The 20,627-nt window shown below is 39.0% G+C and overlaps 1 protein-coding gene across 2 annotated transcripts in view; it reads left to right on the top strand.

The window, feature by feature from the left end:
- Positions 1–6,177: 6,177 nt before the first annotated feature.
- rgs14.S (regulator of G-protein signaling 14 S homeolog) overlaps positions 6,178–20,627 on the top strand; it is a 36,372-nt gene continuing 21,922 nt past the window's right edge. For both annotated transcript variants that reach the window (XM_018256123.2, XM_018256122.2), the window contains exons 1-6: positions 6,178–6,398; positions 9,446–9,467; positions 11,480–11,640; positions 12,146–12,238; positions 15,901–16,044; positions 18,044–18,208. In XM_018256123.2, the coding sequence (XP_018111612.1) occupies positions 6,354–6,398; positions 9,446–9,467; positions 11,480–11,640; positions 12,146–12,238; positions 15,901–16,044; positions 18,044–18,208 (630 nt within the window). In that variant the 5' untranslated portion in view covers positions 6,178–6,353. The remainder of the gene's footprint in view (positions 6,399–9,445; positions 9,468–11,479; positions 11,641–12,145; positions 12,239–15,900; positions 16,045–18,043; positions 18,209–20,627) is intronic.

Genomic DNA, 20,627 nt, shown 5'->3' with positions numbered 1-20,627 from the left:
CTCCATAGTCCCCCCTCCCTGCTTCCCCCCGCACAGGTGTTTACACAAGTGAAAGCCCCATAGCTGGTAATTACCCCTCATTGCAGAGTCAGCGCAGTGGAGCTCACGGGGGCCATCTTCAGAACTTCAGGAATCTTCAGTAAGCGCCTTATCGGTGCATGCGCAGTTGTAGCAATATTCCAGTCCCGAACAACTGCGTATGCCCTGAAAAGCCACGTAAATTGCCGCAAGGACCAGAAGATTACCGAGCTCTGCTGCGCTGACTTTACAATGAGGGGTGATTATCAGCTATGGGACATTTACTTGTGTGAACAACTGTGCAGGGGGAAGCAGGGAGTTCTGTCTTTTGCTTCAACACTTCTTCCTGTTACAGTTAGAGTTGTAGTATTTCTTGTCAGGTGATCTCTGAGGCAGCACACAGACCATTACGAAATGGTGGTTCAAGGCAAGAGATGTAAAAGGGCAAGATTTACTTAAATATATAGACCAGTTTGATAAGATTCTTTAATATGCCATTTCATTTAATATAAACTATCTCTTGCTTAAGTGTTCATTTTGGGGGTATAGTTTTCCTTTAAATACAATATTCGAGGCTTATGGAATGTGTTGTTGATCAAAACCTCCGCATTGTCTGTGCAATACGTTGTTAGTGAGCAGGGAAAGGGTAAACAATAATTCACCGTGGTGCATTGCCCATGACATCACAGTGGGTTTCCAAATTTAACTGCTACTATGACATTAGGTCAGTAATGCTGTGTTCCAGCAACATGCATGGGGGTCGCTAAGGGGAGTAGGGGGGCCCAGTAAAATTATGTACCAGAGCCCTTAGGGGTCTAGTTACGCCACTGGCTGGAACTCTGGGAAAATTGAAATTGCTTAAGTAAATAATCCTCATTTTTTATTGCCTGACTCATTATATTCAGGTTCCTATATAAGAGGATGAACTTTGGGGCAGCTATGGGGGCCCTAGCATCAAGACTCAACATTGTAAGCTGTACAGGGCAAAAGGAATGTGTGGAGGGAAGCTGTATCAAAGTAGGAAGAACAAAACAATAAGCCTTGATTCTTCGTTTAAAAGGGGTCATATTGTCAAAAATACATTTAATTCTAATAATATTCTAATATGATTCTATGCACACTGAAAGCTGTATTTGCTTGTCCGTTGGCCACTGCTGGTTCTCACACTTGAAACATAGTAGCATAAATCAGCGTTGCATGCTTCTTCACGGGTTGATCGGCTGGCTTCTGCCACAGTATTTTAAAAGTCAGAAGCACCGAAGCAGAGAACAAAAATACAGCACTTACATGTACAATTAACTTTTAAAAACTTTGTAATGCACGTATATTGGAAAGTTGCTTAGAAGTACATTTTCTGTCTCCAATATTATATTTTGGGGTTTACACCCCCATTAATATACATGCTATAATTTTATGTTGCGCATAAGTGTATTTTGCTTGTTCCGTTGGTGACAGAATCATATGCATATGGCTATGTATTTTCCACTGTAGTAATGTTACTGAAGTGTGTTTCCATGTGCACAGGACATTGAGGGCCGTCTCTAAGAGATGACTGAGAGCCCAGGTCACTCTGACGTGAGATATGGCAGAAGGAGTTGTCATAGTGACTTTCTTGAACAAATATAAGGCAACTAGTAAACATCCGATCATCTAAATGACAAGTGTGTACATAGGTAATGGGAGGAAAATGCTAAAGGTGAGCTAAGGAGAATGATAAAGCATAGTTAAATTAATATTTTATCACTTAAGTGCATATAAAACGGTTATTGAAATATTGCTGGACTTATAACTCCCAGCATACTCCCTACATATTAACAAGGGTCAATGTATGCTGTGAGTTTAAATCCAGCTACATGATGGTCTCTTAAACAAGACATTAACCTTCCATAGCAGTATTGCTCCAACCACAAGACTGCCTCTACTTGCAGGGACTATTTCCTAACCCCCCATAGCCACCCACCAAGGAAAGCTGAGCGATAGCAGTGAGCGAATCTGTCCTGAAAAATTTGCAAAATGCATTGAAGTCATTAGACGACATTTTTTTTACACACAAAAATTTTTTACTTTTTTTTTTTCTCACTCCAAAAGTCAATGGGCATTTTTTCTTGTGGCGACTTTTTTGTCTGAGGGACTTTTTGTCCAAATGCATTAAAGTCAATGGGCTTTTCATCTTACGAGGACTTTTTTCTCTGCAACTTTTGTGTCCCTGTGACTTTTTCGTGTCAGCGACTTTTTGTCCAAATGCCTTAAAATCAGTGGGCAAAAAGTGGCTCCTGGTAATACAAGAACTGTTGCAGAAAGTGCAATTGTGCTCTCTTTACCACTTTTGTGGCCTCCCTCTCCTATAGAGGCATTGAGCAAATTGTGTTAGGCCGATCTGGGGAGCAGAATCACCACTGCTCTCCTTATGTTAGGTGCAAGGAAGACGACTGATATAATGCTTGAACACGTTTGCACTAATAAACTTGTATCACAAGCAAAAGCAGCATACTTCCTGATATTCCTGAATTTTGTAGCACGCTTAAAGTTCTAGAAAGAAATTTAGATGAGGAAATAAAAAGTTACCATATCCTTTGGACTATGGACTGGTAATAGTTGTATCTACTGTGCATTAATATGCTAATTTTACTTAAACAAAATCCTTTTTCCCTATGTAATGACTCTTTGTGAAAAAAATGAAAAACCTTCCAAATCTTGCAATACCTGAATGTCATTTTGAATGAATGCCATGAGCTTTCTGAAGTGTTATGTTTAACCAGGTTTGATATCTGTAAAGCCATTTTCTGATACTTTCCTTCCATTTTTTTCATAGCGCTCCTTGCAGTTCCTGGAGTTTTCATTCTGGGAGGTCAAAAAGACCAGAACTCACTTGTCTACACTGAGGAACAAGTTCAAAACTTCAAAGTCAATTTATATCAATCGCTCCCTAGATACACGAGAGGTGAGCTGTAGTCTAAAGGTTTGAAGCCTGAGTCACTAAGATCATGTGTAGAAAGTTATCTTGATCTGTAGCATACGTTGTTCTAGGCTGTAGATATGTGTTGGACTCTGCAAGAGAATTCAGAATAGCTTCCATTAAGCCTAACCCTTTTATGGCCAGCTACACACTGCATGACCAGATGTCCTTATAAGATCCACTCCAGTCCACCCTTTTTGGATTTGCGAGGTTGGTGGCCTTCTCTGCATAACGTCCTCCTGGTTGAGACTGTGGAATTTCTGGTTGTCCAAGGTGCAGCTTAATGGTCATTTTTTCTACATTAAACCAGAATCTTTCATACCATGCCATAATCCAATCATACCAGCACGTACCATAATCTTATATAACAAAAACAACCTAAAGAGAAGAACCCTGCGGGAAGTTCATTTAGGGAGCTTCCATCCCTGTCAACGTTTAACAAAGAATTATAGAATCAAGAAATGATCTTTCTGCACAAAAGGACTGAGTCATCAGTAATTTTTTATTTCTTTATACTGTAAATGTTCTCATTAAAGTCATTGAACCGTTATTTAGCTCAGTATACATGCCACCAAGAAAAAACAATAATAGTTAATATAGTATACTATAGATCAGTGATGTCCAGTATTGTCAAATGAATGGACTAATTTTCTGCTATTAAGTGGTATCAGGTTTATTAACAATTTACATTAAAAATGTATCTTTCTTTTTCTAGTCAGTGGAAAACATTTTTAAAATTGTCTTTTAATCAGCTTTAAGTTCCCGTTGGCATCCATTGTGAGAATATATCAAGTGCAATGAGAGATAATTTGGCATTTATCACCTGGAACCAAAGAATTTGCAAAATGTTTCTTGAACTTTTTGATAAAAACCAATGGTACTATTAAAGGGGTGGTTCACCTTTAAGGTAACTTTTATTATGCTATAGAACAGACAATTCTAAGCAAGTTTTCAATTGGTTTTCATTATTTATTTTTCATAGTTTTATAGTTATTTGCCTTTTTCTTCTGACTCTTTGCAGCTTTCAAATGGGGGTCACTGACTCCTTTCTAAAAAACAAGTGCTCTGTAAGGCTACAAATGTATTGTTATTGCTACTTTTTATTACTTTTCCTTCTATTCAGTCCTCTCCTAGTCATATTCCAGTCTCTTATTCAAATCAATGCATGGTTGCTAGGGTAATTTGGACCCTAGTTACCAGATTAGTTAAGATGCAAATTGAAGAGCTGCTGAATAAAAATCTAAATAACTCAAAAACCTTCAATAATAAAAAATGAAAACAAATTGCAAATTGTCTCAGAATATCACTCTCTACAATACATCATACTAAAAATTATCTCAAAGATGAACAACCCCTTTAAAGAAATAGGACAAAAATATTTGACACAATAAAAAACCCTGACCATGGTCAAAATCATACAGTTTTATGGTGGCTTTGCATACCTTTCAGTATGAGTGGAAATGATTTATTGTATGCCTGTGTGAATTATTTGGTCTCATTGCACCCTTGCTTTAATTATAGGTCAGACTTGCCAGCCAGGGTTGGCTATTAAAGAAAAAAAGGCATTTTGGCAGCTTTTTCCACAAAACATCTCAGTGTGCTTTAATACATTATGGAGGTTATTTACTCCCAATGCAAAAATCCCGAAAAATTTGTGATTTTTTAGTATAAAATCGGACTTGCAAAAAATCATGAATTTTTCTGAATTTATTATACTCCGAGGATGGAAAAGTCCTAATCAGAAAATCAGGCATCTCATGTTGCATATGATTTTTTGATGTGTTCTGTGTTACGTGCAATTCCCCAAAGATTTCGGAGTTTTCCGGAAAAAAAACATACAAATTCTGAGTTTTCGGGTAGAAGAACGTGAAATTATGATTTTTTCCTGCAAACCACATTTTTGGGAAAATGTAATAATAAATAAGCAGAAAAAAACCTGTGCGGATGTAATCAGAGTTTTTGGCAGAACATGTTGAGCTAAATTCGGACTAATAACCCCCTATAAGTGCAGAGAAGCTGCACAGGGGTTCTTTGACTCTTCTTTCATTTTCATCAACAGGAATTTTAATCACTGCAGAGTTACCAAATTTCTTAAAAAATATTTTTATCTCTTACATTTTTATATTTTTTTTTATCTTTTCACTTTATACTTCTAGACATTATGGCATTCATAAGCTATACATTGAATTTGGAAATGATAACAAATAATCTAGTGCTTTCACCTTCTGAGTACCTGTCCCAACATAGGCAATAAAAATCATCTGCAATGCTGCCCATAACCAGTAAGGAAATGCCACCTACAAATTAGAAAATGAAAGCAAACATCTGATTGGTTTTTTTGTAGGCAGCAGCACTGATGATATCACAACTTATCTCTGATCAATGCCCTGTGCTCTCTATCAGTGCTATTCAATGTATGTGTAACCTCCCCCAAATGAGTGATTGGCAGCTCCATCAAAGATTTAATTCTGCACATGGAGCAAACCTTGCATCAGTCCAGTTTGGCAACGACCTTTGGGTACACACTGTTGAAATATCTGACCTGTGGTCATGTAGGATAATCAGTGGATGTCCAGGCACGAGTTTAATGCAAGTTTAAGGGCTCTTACTCATGAGCTTTTTTACCTGCGCTCCCCTGCGTTCCGTTTTTCGGCGTTCAGCCGCAGGGTAGTGCAGGAATAGACGCATTTCATTATTTCAAATGGGGCTGTACTCACACAGGCGCGTGTAGGCGCTAAACGCAGGTTGAGACGCAACATGCTGCATTTTTCCTGCGTTCGGCGCCTACGCGTGCCTGTGTGAGTACAGCCCCATTTGAAATAATGAAATGCGTCTATTCCTGCGCTCCCCTGCTGCTGAACGCCGAAAAACAGAACGCAGGGGAGCGCAGGTAAAAACGCTCATGAGTAAGAGCCCTAAGGCAAGAATATAGGTATGCGACAGACTGTGACAAACATAAGGTTATTTTGGTAAACTATTTTACTACACGCAATGGTTGTGCAGCAATACAGAAGCCATTTGTTGCTACAGATGAAAGTGGCTGAAGCAATGTTATTTCTAAAGAATGATGACAGCTCACTGATGCATATTTCATTTCGGTGTTTAGCTGGGTGAATCATGGCCTATAGATTACGACAATAGTTTTTATGCGAGAGGAGGAAGAACATTTTTTTTCAGATACCCATCTTCCTGCTGTGGTAAGGTTACCATGGCAGCGCTTCCTGTGGCTTTGAAGGAAAGCGGTAGTGTGGCTTTTGAGGATGTTGAGGACATTTTCTAGAGTTGGGGGTTGGTAGTGTCATTGTCATTGAGTTCCTGCATTCGGGCAGAAATGCTCTGATCCTCAAATGATGAACTATTGTGATTAACAGGGGACGTAATGCTGGGAAAAATAAAGCACCTGGATGTTCCTAATGGAAGGATGGTGAGTAGGTACATGAGCCCCGCTGGCAGTGAGCATGTGTGCATTTATTCATCTGACTTACACTCCCTAGTAACCTGCTGTGCAATGAGTGTATGGCGAACTAATGACTCTCCCAAGCACAAGAAGCTATTCACAGCAAAGCATCATTCGTAGTATGCATTTGTAGTACTGTTGTCCTGCCATGTCATGTGAAGGGCTTGAGAAATTCCACACTAATCGTTTTTATATAAATATTTTGTACAACTATAAATATTTGTTTGTGATGTTATTTATGAGTGTGTTTTTTTTTACTGCTGAAGAGCTAGGATGATTTACATGAGCATACTTACTACTATTACTTTTTGTTACCGGATTTCATTATTTTAGTAAATCGTAGGCTTAACGTTCATGCATGCAGTTACTCTGGTTATTATGAAATGAATGGGATGTTCAATTGCGTTGTGGTTTTCCGGTGTTGATCGTGAGAAAGTATCTGTTCAAATGTAGCACTGACTTGACTGTTTTGAGCATCTTGTTCTCACTGAGGTCAGTGACGGTGGTTCCTTAAGATAACCCAAATGTCTATCCAAGGTCTGTGTTTTTGCTGCCGTAGACCAATATGCAGGTGTCACATCACAGGAGGAGCATTTTAACAGAGGAAATAGTTGCAAAAGAGTATTTAAAGCTTACAGAACAGGTTTGTGATGTCACCATGGCCCAGAACTTCCCAAAACTTGTAGTGAGCGTCACAGATTCAGGAAAATTGATCTGAATCAAATGTGCAAGACATGGAATTGAATCAGTGATTGCTTCCTCCATTTGTTTACTGAATTATAACTACCTATTTAACATTTTGGAGTCATTTGTGTCTCAAGTGCTGTCACAGAACTGACATATAGGGTAGATTTATTATGTGGTATAGAAAAACATATGAATAATTCGCCATGTATTGGCCGGCATTGCTGTGTAAAATGATGTAATTTTTTTAATGTGGTTTTTCTTTGAGCAACTTCCACCGGAACTTGCTTACAAAGGTCTGAAGCAGTGTAAAATAACCGAAAATCCGCATGGTATAAAATATCGCACACCTTGATAAGTTTGCCATTTATTTATCAGCTTTTTATGCGAATTTCTTGGAGCACTTCATTTTCTGAAGTCGACCGAAGTTGCCTCACCAAGAAACTTCGAGTGACTTCGGAAAATACCACTGGCGATTTTCATTCTAGCTGAGGGGAAGGCAGTTCGGGAGATTAGTCGCCCCGAAGAAGAGTAGAATTGTCGCCAGGCAACTAATCTCCCCAAATCTGACCGTGTGTCTCTGCTGTAATAGTTGTACTCATATACTGTTTGATTAAAATAACCTTTTTAAATATATGAAATGTAACTGTTTATAAAAATCATGAAAATACTATGTTATTGGGAGGGGGTCTGTTCTTTGTATAAAAGTACTTAGCCTTCAGCCTATGGCCACTGATAAATTCTTATATGCTTACCGTGGCCAGTTAAAGGAACAGTAACACCAAAAAATAAGTGTTTTAAAGTAATGAAAATATAATGTACTGTTGTGCTGCATTAGTAAAATTGCTCTGTTTGCTTCAGAAACTCTACAATACTTTATAGAAACAAGCTGCAGTGTAGCCATGGGGGCAGCCATTCAAAGCTGAAAATGGAGAAAAGGCACAGGATACACAGCAGATAACAGATCATCTCTGTAGTGTACAGTAGGATTCCTCAGAATTTATCTGTTATCTACTGTACATCCTGTGCTTAAATGGCTGCCCCCATGGCTACACAGCAGTTTATTTATATAAACTATAATAATGTTTCTGAAGCAAATACACCAGTTTTACCAGTGCAGCACAACAGTACATTACTGTATGTTGTCATTCCTTTAAAACATTTTCACTTTTTGGTGTTACTGTTCCTTTAAGCAGATTGGAGGGCAGGTTGCCATTCACAGCTTAGTAATTATAGTAGAGGAAGGTTGTGTAATGTACAATGCTCTTTCTACCATTATAGAGATGCTAATATCCCACAATATCAACTGTTATATCCTATAACATTATATCCACCTTTATGCTTGTTTATAGCCTTTTGCACATTAAAATGTTCCTTATTTACATATTAGATCAGTCTCACCAATATTGTTAATAGCAGATGGGACTTTTGTCGCCCTTGATTAATCTTCTGTGCAGGCGACAAAATGTACAAGGTCAAATTTCTACCAGGATTAATGCAAATCAGCAGTGGTAAAACATACATCGCAGGTTCCTTTGAGCAACTACAGGCATTTGTTTTACCAGTGGCAATTTACATTAATCATGGCAGAAATGTAACTTTGTACGCTTGGTGCCTATACCCATGCAGATTATGCACAAGCAGCCAAATGCCCTGTCTGCCAGTAGTTTAAAATTCTTATAATAACTCTGCAGCATCATAAACTGTTTATATAAGAACAGTGGAGGTGATACAGTACATCTACAAACCTGATTTTAAAAAAGTGGGACAATGTAGAAAAATCCGAGATCATTGCTGACCAAGGCAGTTACAGCTAGACATGTCCCAATCCCAAACACTTTCCACTTTCCTGTAAGCCTCACCCCATTTGGAGCATACATTGGTATAATTATCTATGACGCCCATAGACTTCAATGCATTTGGGCAAACTTTCGCTGTTTCGCAAATTTTTGGCGAAGTGAAACAGGTCAGATTCGCCCACCACTAATGATAAGGGATCATGCAGCTATGACATCTTCAAATAGAAGTAAAATGTACTTGTACTGTAGGGTTTACCTTCTAGTTATTCAATGGAGTGCAAGGGCAAGGCCCTTTATTCCAGTCATATCTATGCATTATAATACATACATTTAGTGAGAGCTTCTATATTGCTTGAGGTATTGAGTATATTGGTCATTAAAGATGGTGCTGTTCCTATTTTAATCTTTGCCAAATAGTGTTATCTTTATGGACACCAGTATTGCCAAATTACCCTTTAATAACAGGGAGCAAAAGTAAATACCTGCAGGAGCATATGCAGATATTTGACCTTATATTGTCTTTTCTTTCAGGTGCTGGCAGTTTCTGATGGAGGTGAGTTGCACAGACAGCTGTAGAGATATCAGGCTCCTGCATCACTTGCTTAACTTAACCGAACTGGGCCAGTGGGGAACCAGGAAAAAAACCTGGTTGGCCCTGCTGACCCAAACCCACTCCTGCATGAAACCCTGGTTGTTACACCATGACCTCCCCCTGGCCCCAACTGGGACCACAAGAAGAGGAAAATAAGCTACACACAGGGGGTTGTGACTAGGGTGTGGGGCCTGGGGGCAGAAAGGAGTTGTGGCTAGGGCAGGGAAGAGTCCAGCTCTGGCATTAGTGTTTGTTATTATATACTTCCGGACTTATTTTTCATACTGTGTAAAATTATTTACCCTTGAACAATGGTGTAAGAAGCAGTGTAGAATAAATGGCAAATTTATAAAGCTGTGCATTTTCCTTTATGCTACCCAATGCCATATTTAACAGGGTTATTTCATAACATTTTCACTCCATTGCAAAAATATTATGGATTCCTTAGAAGCTTAGACCATCTGGTATGAACCTTATTTTGACACAGGCATTGACTCTTTGGGTCCAAATAAATACACATTATAAATTTGAAGCTCCAAATAAACCGTACCTGTGAATTTCCACTAGAAAATAATGGCAAGGGTGGCATGAATCTAGATTGAGCAGAGTTTGCGACTTAATTAAGCCAGGTACAATTTGGACAATTTCCTTCCTCGAGGAGAAACGTAGTGTTCCTTAAAGTGAAATGTTCTGCTTTTTCCACCAATACTTGATTAATATGGGTTTTGCTTTTACTTGGTGATGGCTGGTGATCGGAAAGTAATGTGTGGAGTATGCAATCTTTATTTTTGTACACACCATAATAAATAGGCCCCTACATGTATATTTTAATGGTACAAATTGCACTTGGAGTCTGCCATGCATAATGAATAGATAGTTTATATTTATATAATGCAGACTTTATGTATGTAAAGTGATACCATATAATCATCAGTCAGTGGGTATGTCTTAAGGTGGCCATAGATGCAAAGATCCGCTCGTTTGGCGATGTTGCCAAACGAGCGGATCTTTCCCCGATATGCCATTAACAGGCATGGCTATATCGGGGGTAATCTGATTGTTCGGCCGTATGGCCGAACGATCAGATTACGATGTGCCATGGGCTCCAGCGGGATTGGTCGGGTCAAAATCAAACCTGACCGATCGACCAAACGACCGATCTCCGCCGGACGAAAGATGTCAGCACACGCCACACACGATCTGAAAATCGTACGAATCCTTGATTCGTACAATCGGATCTGTGTGTCTATGGCCACCTTAAAAGTACATTGCAAAGTACAAAGCAATTGCATAAGGGTAAAGGCTTCTCAGTACTGTCAAACCACATTGATGTAATGATAAGTTTAAAGCAGGAGATAAGAGGGAAGTATTTAAAGGCCTATTTTAAAAGTTCCTTCTGTGCCTAGGGCCAAAAAGAACAATAGCTAACTAATCATCTCTCAGCAACTTCACACTAAAACAGTAGCTATTGTATTAAAAGCAATGTGGGCAGTGTTTTGGAGATAGATACAACCCACACGACTTACAAGACTGCCTTTGCCCTCATGCTTTGCCTTAATTCACATACTCTGGTTTGGAGTTGCATGAATAAACCTAAGGAGCCAAGGCATACCCTTACCCTCTACTAATGTAATACAATGTCTGCATTTGGGCATGATTTGCATGGGCATGGTGCCTTCATCAAGCACCTCCAAAGCTTCTGGAAAGATGTTTTGCATCACCATCACCACATCCACCTCCACCTCCATCACCACCACCGTCACCACCACCACAACAAAGGTAAGGATATCACAGTAAATATGCTAAAGGTAAAACCTATTGAAATAGTATCGTCTTTTATGTACAAAGACAGCTGTATTAATATGTTCAGCAGCTTGTTTGGTGACAGTGGTCAATTAGTAATGAAAACATATAATAGCAGATTCCATAGCTGTTGTGTAACGGTGTGTGACGGTGGTCTTTATGTTTTATAGAGTTAAATAATACTGTCCATGATGGGCGAGGAAGTAACCACAGCCTCAACAGCCTGCCCAGTGTACAGATTGGTGGACTTGCTTCAGAGAAATCAGTGGCCAGCTGGGCTGTATCATTTGAGAGGCTTCTGCAGGATCCACTTGGGGTGGAGTATTTCACGGTATGGCAGAAACAAATTATTCCTCATTTTATTTAGCAAAGGCAGACGATAACCTCAATTAAAGGATAATAATTCGACCTATGGTATAACCAAAAGGATAATAATTCTGATGCTTTTAAATAACATACCCTTCGGGAAACAAAGCATGTGATGCATTAGCATGCAAAGCAAGTCTTTCACCTTAGTTTCACTACAAAGTGTTCATATACCTGTGCATATGCCATTATGAAATAATCTGGGCACTGAAACAACTATTTCATTAGAAATTGTGTTTTTCTTAAAAATCATCTTATATGATGCAAATAAGTTGCTGAGGTTTTTTGTTTGACAGACTGCAAACATGTATTTATATATACATATATTAATATCCTTGATAAAGGTCCCAATGGGACTGTAACGTTGGATGCAGCATGTTATAAAATAAATCACTTTATTTGAAGTAACGTTAGAGTGCGAGCACTTGGACTGTGTATATATATAAATATATATTGTCTGTTATCTGCAGGAATTCCTAAAGAAAGAATACAGTGAAGAGAATATATATTTCTGGAAGGCGTGTGAGAAATTCCATGCAATCTCTAATGATGATTCAGCAAAGGTAGATTTATATTTCAAGTCTGTCAGTCTGTTCTAGAAATAAAATCATTTAAAATATTTTTTTAAATATGTTTATTGCTGTTGTATACATATGTGTGTCTAAGAGGGGAACTGGGCCAATTTATATTTTTAATATAAAATACACTTTCATTGTTTTTTATTTCCCTTTGTAATTGCCTCATGGAAATTAGGGATGCACCAAATCCAGGATTCAGTTCAGGATTCGACTGAATCCTTCTGCCAGGCTGAACCGAATCAGAATCCTAATTTACAATATGCAAATTAGGAGCAGGGAGTTAAACCGCGTGACTTTTTGTCCCAAAACAAGGATATGCATATGCAAATTAGGATTTGGGTTTGGTATTCGGCTGAATCTTTCGAGAAGGATTCGAGGGTTCGGCTGAAATCAAAATAGTGGATTTGGTGCATCCCTAATGGAAATATTAAGAAAATGTTTTTTTTAAAGTGCATCTTAACCTTTTGCTGATAATGAGTTACATAATTACATAGTTACAAAGCAAGCAGTTGTCATCAAAACAGAACTTTTCCCCAACATCACTCACATTAGGAACAAAAACATTGCTACTGTGCAACTCTGTGTAAATACATACACATAAATATCCATACAAACATATATAAACATTACTTCACACTATACTAACTTTAACCATGGAGTTCACTGAAGCCCTGGATATATGTCCTGTCCAAGCAGTGTCGGACTTGTGTACCAGGGGACCACCAGAGAACCTCGCCAAACGGTGCAGTGCTGAATATTGTAGGTAACGCCATAGTTTGGCACTCTCCTTAGCTATAAGGAGAAGGAATAGCATTTCACATTTGGGGTGTGAAAAGTTGGCATCCCCAAGTGACTATTTTTACTTACCTGACACCCCTAGCCGGTGCTCCTATCAGCAGAAAACCGCATTGGCACCATGTAGAGATCCTCTTCCTGCATCATCGGTTTTCAAATTTCTGGGGCAGACTCATGTACAGTAGAGCGAAATAGCCGTTTTTTTTTTCATTAAAGTCTGGCTTTTCGCTGTACTGCACATGCGCAACTGCGAGAAGACCCGAAGAAGCAGGAAGTGGATCTCTCCATGGTGGTCGCTAGAAGAACCCTAGGCCCATGCGGTATTCTGCTGATAGGAGTACCAGCCCGGGGTGTGGGGTAAGTAAAAATAGTCACTTGGGGTTGCTTAACTTTTGGCACCCCCAAGTGTAAAATTCCTTTTCTTCTCATTTAACCAGATAGGCCAGTTTGTTCACTACACAAAATGGACAATGAACACTCCATTAAACCTAGACATGCCAATAAATCGCAGAAGAAAAGGAGAACATGAGGTTAATCAGATTATGTAATAAAATATGTAATAAAATCTTGCCCAGGTGCAAAAACTAGGGATGCACCGAATCCACTATTTTGGATTCGGCCGAACCCCTGAATCCTTCGCTAAAGATTCGGCTGAATACTGAACCAAATCCTAATTTGCATATGCAAATTAAGGGTGGAAAGGGGAAAACATTTTTTACTTCCTTATTTTGTGACAAAAAGTTATGAGATTTCCCTCCCTGCCCCTAATTTGCATAGGATTCGGATTTAGCCGAATCCTGCTGAAAAAGGCCGAATCCCGAACCGAATCCTGGATTCGCTGCATTCCTAGCAGAAACCCATAGAAATCAGCAGGTAACATTTACTGGTCACCTGACTAAAAACAAACACCTGATTGGCTGCTACAGGGTGCATTTTATTTCAAATGGGAGTTAGGATTGTACAACAAACTAACTGTAGCCTTTGTAGATGTTTGGTTTGTCCAATAAGTCAGCCAATGCCCTAGTAAAGGCATTAATGCATTCTACACCATCTACACAGATACTAAATTTCTAATAAAACAGATGAATGCCATCTGCCTTCACAACATCACCTAGTATTTCACAGCCTCATGAATTAATTAATTGCATGCACCCCATCCCATGAAAGGTTATTTATATATCTTTAAGCAATTCAGAAACTAAAGAGAGAAACAGATGGGCTGGTTGCTGCAGAACTTCAAAACCAGAAAACCAGAGCAGCAAGTTATGGAGTCAAGGAATGAAGTGTAATACAATAACAGTGACTGATGACTGTGCAGTATGGGAAGAGGGGATAGTAGACATCCAAGCCTCTCATTAAGGCAGCGATTTTCAGACTTTTTTTCATTTTACGCCCACTTTTAAGGGGAAAAAACGAACTTGTGTAGTCCTTTATAACATACATTGTACTGGACTTTAAGAATTTGCTGTATATCATCACCACTAATGGCATGTGCCACAGGAAAGAATAAATAAAAGCAACATTGAAGTGAATAAACAGATCTGATGACATCTGCCTCGGTCATGCACTTTGCAAAACGCTCTTCTTCTGTGTTTATTTGATAGCTGAAAATATATTTTCCACCCAAAATGTCAGTGTCTCTGCGTATGTCATCATGAAAGTAGTTTCTTTAAAAATAGAATTTACTTTTAAATATTGCACCCTTTCACTGTAGTTGTAAGTGACTTCAGAAAAGATTAAAACATTATTATATTACAGTAAATATCATGAATAGCATCAGGTCTGCTGGATTACTGCTTAGTTATATCACAATTATGGAAATCTCTATTTATAGTTAAATGTAGAGCTATTCTTTACGTTTTAGCAGATCACATATTATTTAGTTAGGTTAAATTCTAAATTCTAGTAAGGTTTCCGTGAGTTTTTTGTGTGAGTGTTTTACCCAATAAACAACTGCAATTTACTAAAATCAATTAATGGGATGGAGGGTTTTAATCCATCGGGCAATTTCCCTGTCAGCCATACCCATACGGGCATCAGCACTTGCCGTCCGTAGCATGCCACAGTATCTCCAACTGCCATGAGGGGGCAGACCATGGGGCAGTCACACCCCTCAAAGCTCTTTGCTCCCACCTTTCTTTCATATGTTCATAGCCATGATCTGTTGTCCTTGGAAAACACTTTTGATGGTTCAGCTGCTAAAACCTGTGCTAAGATGCCCTTTGTAGCAGAATTAGAAGTTGATCTGTTGACCACCTATTCCATATGCATGCAAACAGCAGTACAATTTCTAAATGGAGCAGGAGCTGGAAATGTTAGTGGCTGCATTAACAAAATAGTAGACAGTATTTTTAAAAGAAAAAACTATCATTCCCATTATGGGGCAGATATACTAAAGGGCAAAGTGGCCGTCACTAGCGAAAACTCACTGTTCTTGGGGTGCCAAATACGTGCTGTGATTGCCCATTGGATAGCCCCTATGTTGTGGATTGCCAACCTACATTGAGGCTCTGTTTGGCAGTACATCTGGTTTTTATACAACCAAAACTTGTCTCCAAGCCTGGAATTCAAAAATAGGCACCTGCTATGAGGCCACTGAGAGCAACATCCAAGGGGTTGGAGAGCAACATGGTGCTCACGAGCTACTGGTTGGGGATCACTGCTTAAACTAACCCATAGCACCCCACTATAAATACCCCAACCTCAATTACAGATGTTATATTATTTACCAGTGTTGCATAGCAATCAAACAACAGATGGGCTGATATAATTTAGCAGCTCACAATAGCTGGAGGGCTCCAGCACTGATGCAGAATCTGTAAATGTAATTTCTCTTCTACTTTTTGTTGCAGCTTTTGGAAGAATCACACAGGATCTACAATAAATATCTTTCCAGCAGCTCCCTGTGTCCAGTCAATGTTGATCAGCAGGCGCTAATTACAGAGGACATGCTGAAAACACCCTCGCCGGATATATTTAATGCACAGCAACTGCAGGTTAGACCTGTTCACCTCTCATAAGCACCTAAAGAGCCCAATTAAGTCATTGCAGCTTATTAGGAGACAGGCAAGGAGATCGGTGGACAGGTGGCCACACAGGGAATATAAATAAAGCTTTGCAGGACAGCATTAATATTGCTATCATGTTTAATTTACTTTGTGCGCATTCATTGAACTCATTGCAATGTACTGAACAATGTAAACTAACAATGAAGCTAAATATCTAAATCAGGTTTGTCCTCTGACTGAATGGCCCAATGGATGGAGAGCGCATGATGGGTCATACATTGCAGTAAAGAGGAGCTATGGTCCCTCCTCACATCCTCATCTGCCAAGTTTCATACACTGGCTCTTTATGCATCAGCAGATGAAGTTTTCCAACCTGCCCAATTCCCAAACAAACTAATATACATAGTACATAGATGTCAGGATCAGTGGGCCACCATAGACATATGAATACAAAGAGCTGCTGCATGAATCAGAGTGTTAAAAAACACCATATTAAAGCACAGTTACATTTTATTTAATTAACATAATAGCAAATGTGGTGTGCAAAGCAAGTACTTTCTGAATGAGGCCGTTAGTGTTTCTCCACTAGCATATTTCAGGCAGCAGAAAAACACTCAATACCCATCTGTGTTGGCTGTCGTCTACATGAATAAAAACTTCCAGTCACCTGCGTTGATTACTCAAATTTTGCGAATGTGCATTATTAGGCTAAAAATTACTTTTTGAGGGTGGTGACGGGCAGCTTCCATTGATGTGAAATAGCATAGAAATATGAGGCAATGGGTGCCATTACCCTAAAGCTTGTTGTCTCATGTATAGTTCTGTAGAATGTGGCTAAATATCTAAAACATGACATCAGAATGTTTGGAGAGAAATTAACAAGAATGAAATGATTTTAGTCTCATTTGTTCCTAGCAAAAGCTACCATTTTACCTTTATAAAGGTTTATAATGTATCTTGAAACTCTAATATGATGTGGTATTTGTGTACAAATCAAGCCCTGGCAAGTGTCAACAAGCTTACACCAAAATCATGCCCAGGAGTTAATTTCCCAGAATCCACTGGTCCGGCACGGTGTCTTACCCAGTAATTAAAGCAAGTAACATGTTTTTGTTTATTAAAGAGGACTTAACCTTCTCTAAAACTGACCTGTTCTGTCAGCTGTTTAAAGTAGGCTTTGTACACTTAATTACAGGTGCAAGAGGATTCTCTAGTGAGAACCATTCCTAACAATGCTAGGTCACCTCTTTGTTATCTACATACTAACATTACAGTGTAATATTTGCCTGCCAAAAAAAGTATTTTTTTTTTAAGGAAAATCGTTCGATCGATGAATTAAAATCCTTCGAATCGTTCGATCGAACGATATTTTCTACAATCGTTCAAACAAATTGAGATAAATCCTTCGACTTTGATATTAGAAGTCGAAGGATTTTACTTCGACCAATAGTAAATGTGCCCCTAGGTGTTCACAACTAAAAAAAAAAATTTCTTTAAGCATATGAACTTAAAATAAGTCCAATGTAAACATAGCATTCAGAAGTATCTTGGGAAGATCATTCTTTATCATTTAGGCCAGTGGTCCTCTACAACTTAGAGAAACAATTTTGTGCAATGTTTCTGTAATAATTCAGTTCTGTTGAACTACAGTTCCAAACACGTCTAATCCCTATTTATTTAAAGGCACGTGCCTGTGTGTATTGGTGTGCTTCTTCCCTACACAAGATATAGCTGGATTAGTCAGTGGGCCCCCTGCCATTAATATTATTAGAAGTTCTATTAACGGGCCATCAAATTAACTTGCTGAACTTGCTTGATGGGAATTGGCACTGATATTTAGATACCAATATTTAAAAAGCCTGATTTGTATAGGCTGTCCCTGTTTTCTTTTGTGCCTCCCTGCAGCCCCACCTGCTGTATATGCTATATACTGTATCTGCCCTTGTAACAACATGAACAGTAACATTGATCAATTTTCAATCTGCAGATTTTCAACTTAATGAAGTTTGACAGCTATGCCCGCTTTGTTAAATCACCATTGTACCAGGAGTGCATGCTGGCAGAAGTGGAGGGTAGACCTCTGCCCAACCTTAACCTCTCCCAGAGCGATCCAGTTGCAAGTTGCCATGCTCTTGCTTCTGGTGCAGTAAAGGTAAATTTATAATTAACCTGCACATTTAGAGGTGGGAATCAAAAACTGAAATATTAAAAAAAAAGTACAGTTGAGTCCTATTGTTTTTTTACAACTTCACTTTTATATTACCATACATTACCTGTGTTAAGTCAAATAGGGTAACTACTTTATTTCTACAAGAGGCAATTTTAGTCTTGGAGTTTGAACAGTCTTGAAGACTCCAAAATTTTATGTAATGGCTTGTAGTAGCTTCTGGTTTGCCAGTTATTATTAGTTAAATTAGATAGCATTTGTGGCTGTTTTTACATCTCCTTTAGAGCCAAGATCAACCCAGCCAAGTAGTGATAAGGAGGTCAGGCGAGTTCAGGCTGACTTCCACACAAGATTGTTGGGTCACCCCATACCCTGCCTCACCCCTTTTCGTGATATCAGAGATGGATGGGTCCAGGAGTGGTCTATAAGTAGAGTGACTGTGCCAACTGGGGTAGGATTCAATTTGGGAGGGCTCAGTGTAGGGTAGTTGTGCAAGTTTTTTTTTTTTGACCCCCACATCACTACAGTCAAGATCTGTGAAATAAAACTGTGGACCTTCACAAATACTTTTTTCCCTTAGAAACAATTTCCAAAAGACAAAGGCCCCACGAGCATCTGCACAAACAGTTACACATATATGCAATTTGGAGATATAAAAATCTTGGTGTCACACAGACACTGTATTGTTCAGAAAGGATCCCCCCTCTCTGGTAGGAACACTAGTGCGAAGAGCGCAATTGCGCTCTATCGCTCTAGTAAAGCCGAATTTCCGGTTTCAAAACCAGAAATTCTGCTCTTAAAGGTACCAGGAGTGGCTTTTTTGCCGTCCCTGGAAACCTACCTGGCGCTGCCACCTGAGGCGAGTTGCTCAACTCGCCTCATTGGTGGAGCGCCCCTGACAGCGCCCCTGACAGGCAATGTATGGTAACAAGAATGAAGTTGTAAGAAATTATATTTGAACAGTTTTAGCATAGGTGTATGTAAACTTTAGGACTAGCCTGTACAGCTTGGAATAGTTGGATATTGCCAATTTACTGGTAAAAATGTTTGTTTTGTTTGTGAGGCATCTTGAAGAAATTAGATACTCACTGTTTATGAACAACAACACATAGTAGCTGTCTTCTGCTGCAGCATGCTGACTGCAATTTTGGAGGTCAGAAATGGATTTACTTACCACTTTTCCATCTGGTGCAGGTTACATAGTTACATAGTTACATAGTTAAATCGGGTTGAAAAAAGACAAAGTCCATCAAGTTCAACACCTCCAAATGAAAACCCAGCATCTATACACACACCCCTCTCTACTTTTAATTAAATTCTATATACCCATACCTATAATAACTATAGAGTTTAGTATTACAATAGCCTTTGATATTATGTATGTCCAAAAAATCATCCAAGCCATTCTTAAAGTCATTAACTGAATCAGCCATCACAACATCACCCGGCAGTGCATTCCACAACCTCACTGTCCTGACTGTGAAGAACCCCCTATGTTGCTTCAAATGAAAGTTCCACTGCTATTTGTCTATAATGTCCTCTAATGTACTTGTAAAGTGCAATCATGTCGCCTCGCAAGCGCCTTTTTTCCAGAGAAAACAACCCCAACCTTGACAGTCTCCCCTCATAATTTAAGTCTTCCATCCCTCTAACCAATTTAGTTGCACGTCTCTGCAATCTCTCCAGCTCATTTATATTCCTCTTAAGGACTGGAGTCCAAAACTGCATTGCATACTCCAGATGAGGCCTCACCAGGGACCTATAAAGAGGCATAATTATGTTTTCATCCCTTGAGTTAATGCCCTTTTTTATGCAAGACAGAACTTTATTTGCTTTAGTGGCCACAGAATGACACTGCCCAGAATTAGACAACTTATCTACAAAAACCCCTAGACCCTTGTAGTAACATGCTGCGATTATCAACTAGTGTTGCACAGGCTGGACTGGAACCTGCGAATTGGGCGGGTCTGAGTCTGTGCAACACTTTCCAGGCTGGTCACAGGTAGGTAGCAAGTCTGACTCTGACCATGGCTCTCCCTACCCGTGAAATCAGCACAACCCATTTTTTATGCCTCCTCCGGCTACCTTCCATTTTTCATTTAGGGTTTACATAAATAGAAAAGTTGATATAAGTATTCTTATAGTATTTCTTTTTTTCACTATACTAACATTATATTGTTGTTTTTGACTTCTCAGTTCTTAAAATGATGTCACAGCTGTTTGAATTTGATGCCCTCTTGCACTGCTGTGTGTTTTTAGGGTGAAATGGGTCTGTTTGGTTTTGAGAAAGGTCCCTGGAAAGACCAAAATGTCAACCTAATAAATGTGTACTTGTGTGCTTTTCATTAAGACCCATGAATGCTCTACTATATCAAATTTGTTTGGTAGCACCAAGGCATGAGTG

This window comes from Xenopus laevis, chromosome 3S (assembly GCF_017654675.1).
Source record: "Xenopus laevis strain J_2021 chromosome 3S, Xenopus_laevis_v10.1, whole genome shotgun sequence".
NCBI classification, from domain to species: domain Eukaryota; kingdom Metazoa; phylum Chordata; class Amphibia; order Anura; family Pipidae; genus Xenopus; species Xenopus laevis.
This window is presented reverse-complemented; position numbering and strand designations above follow the sequence as displayed.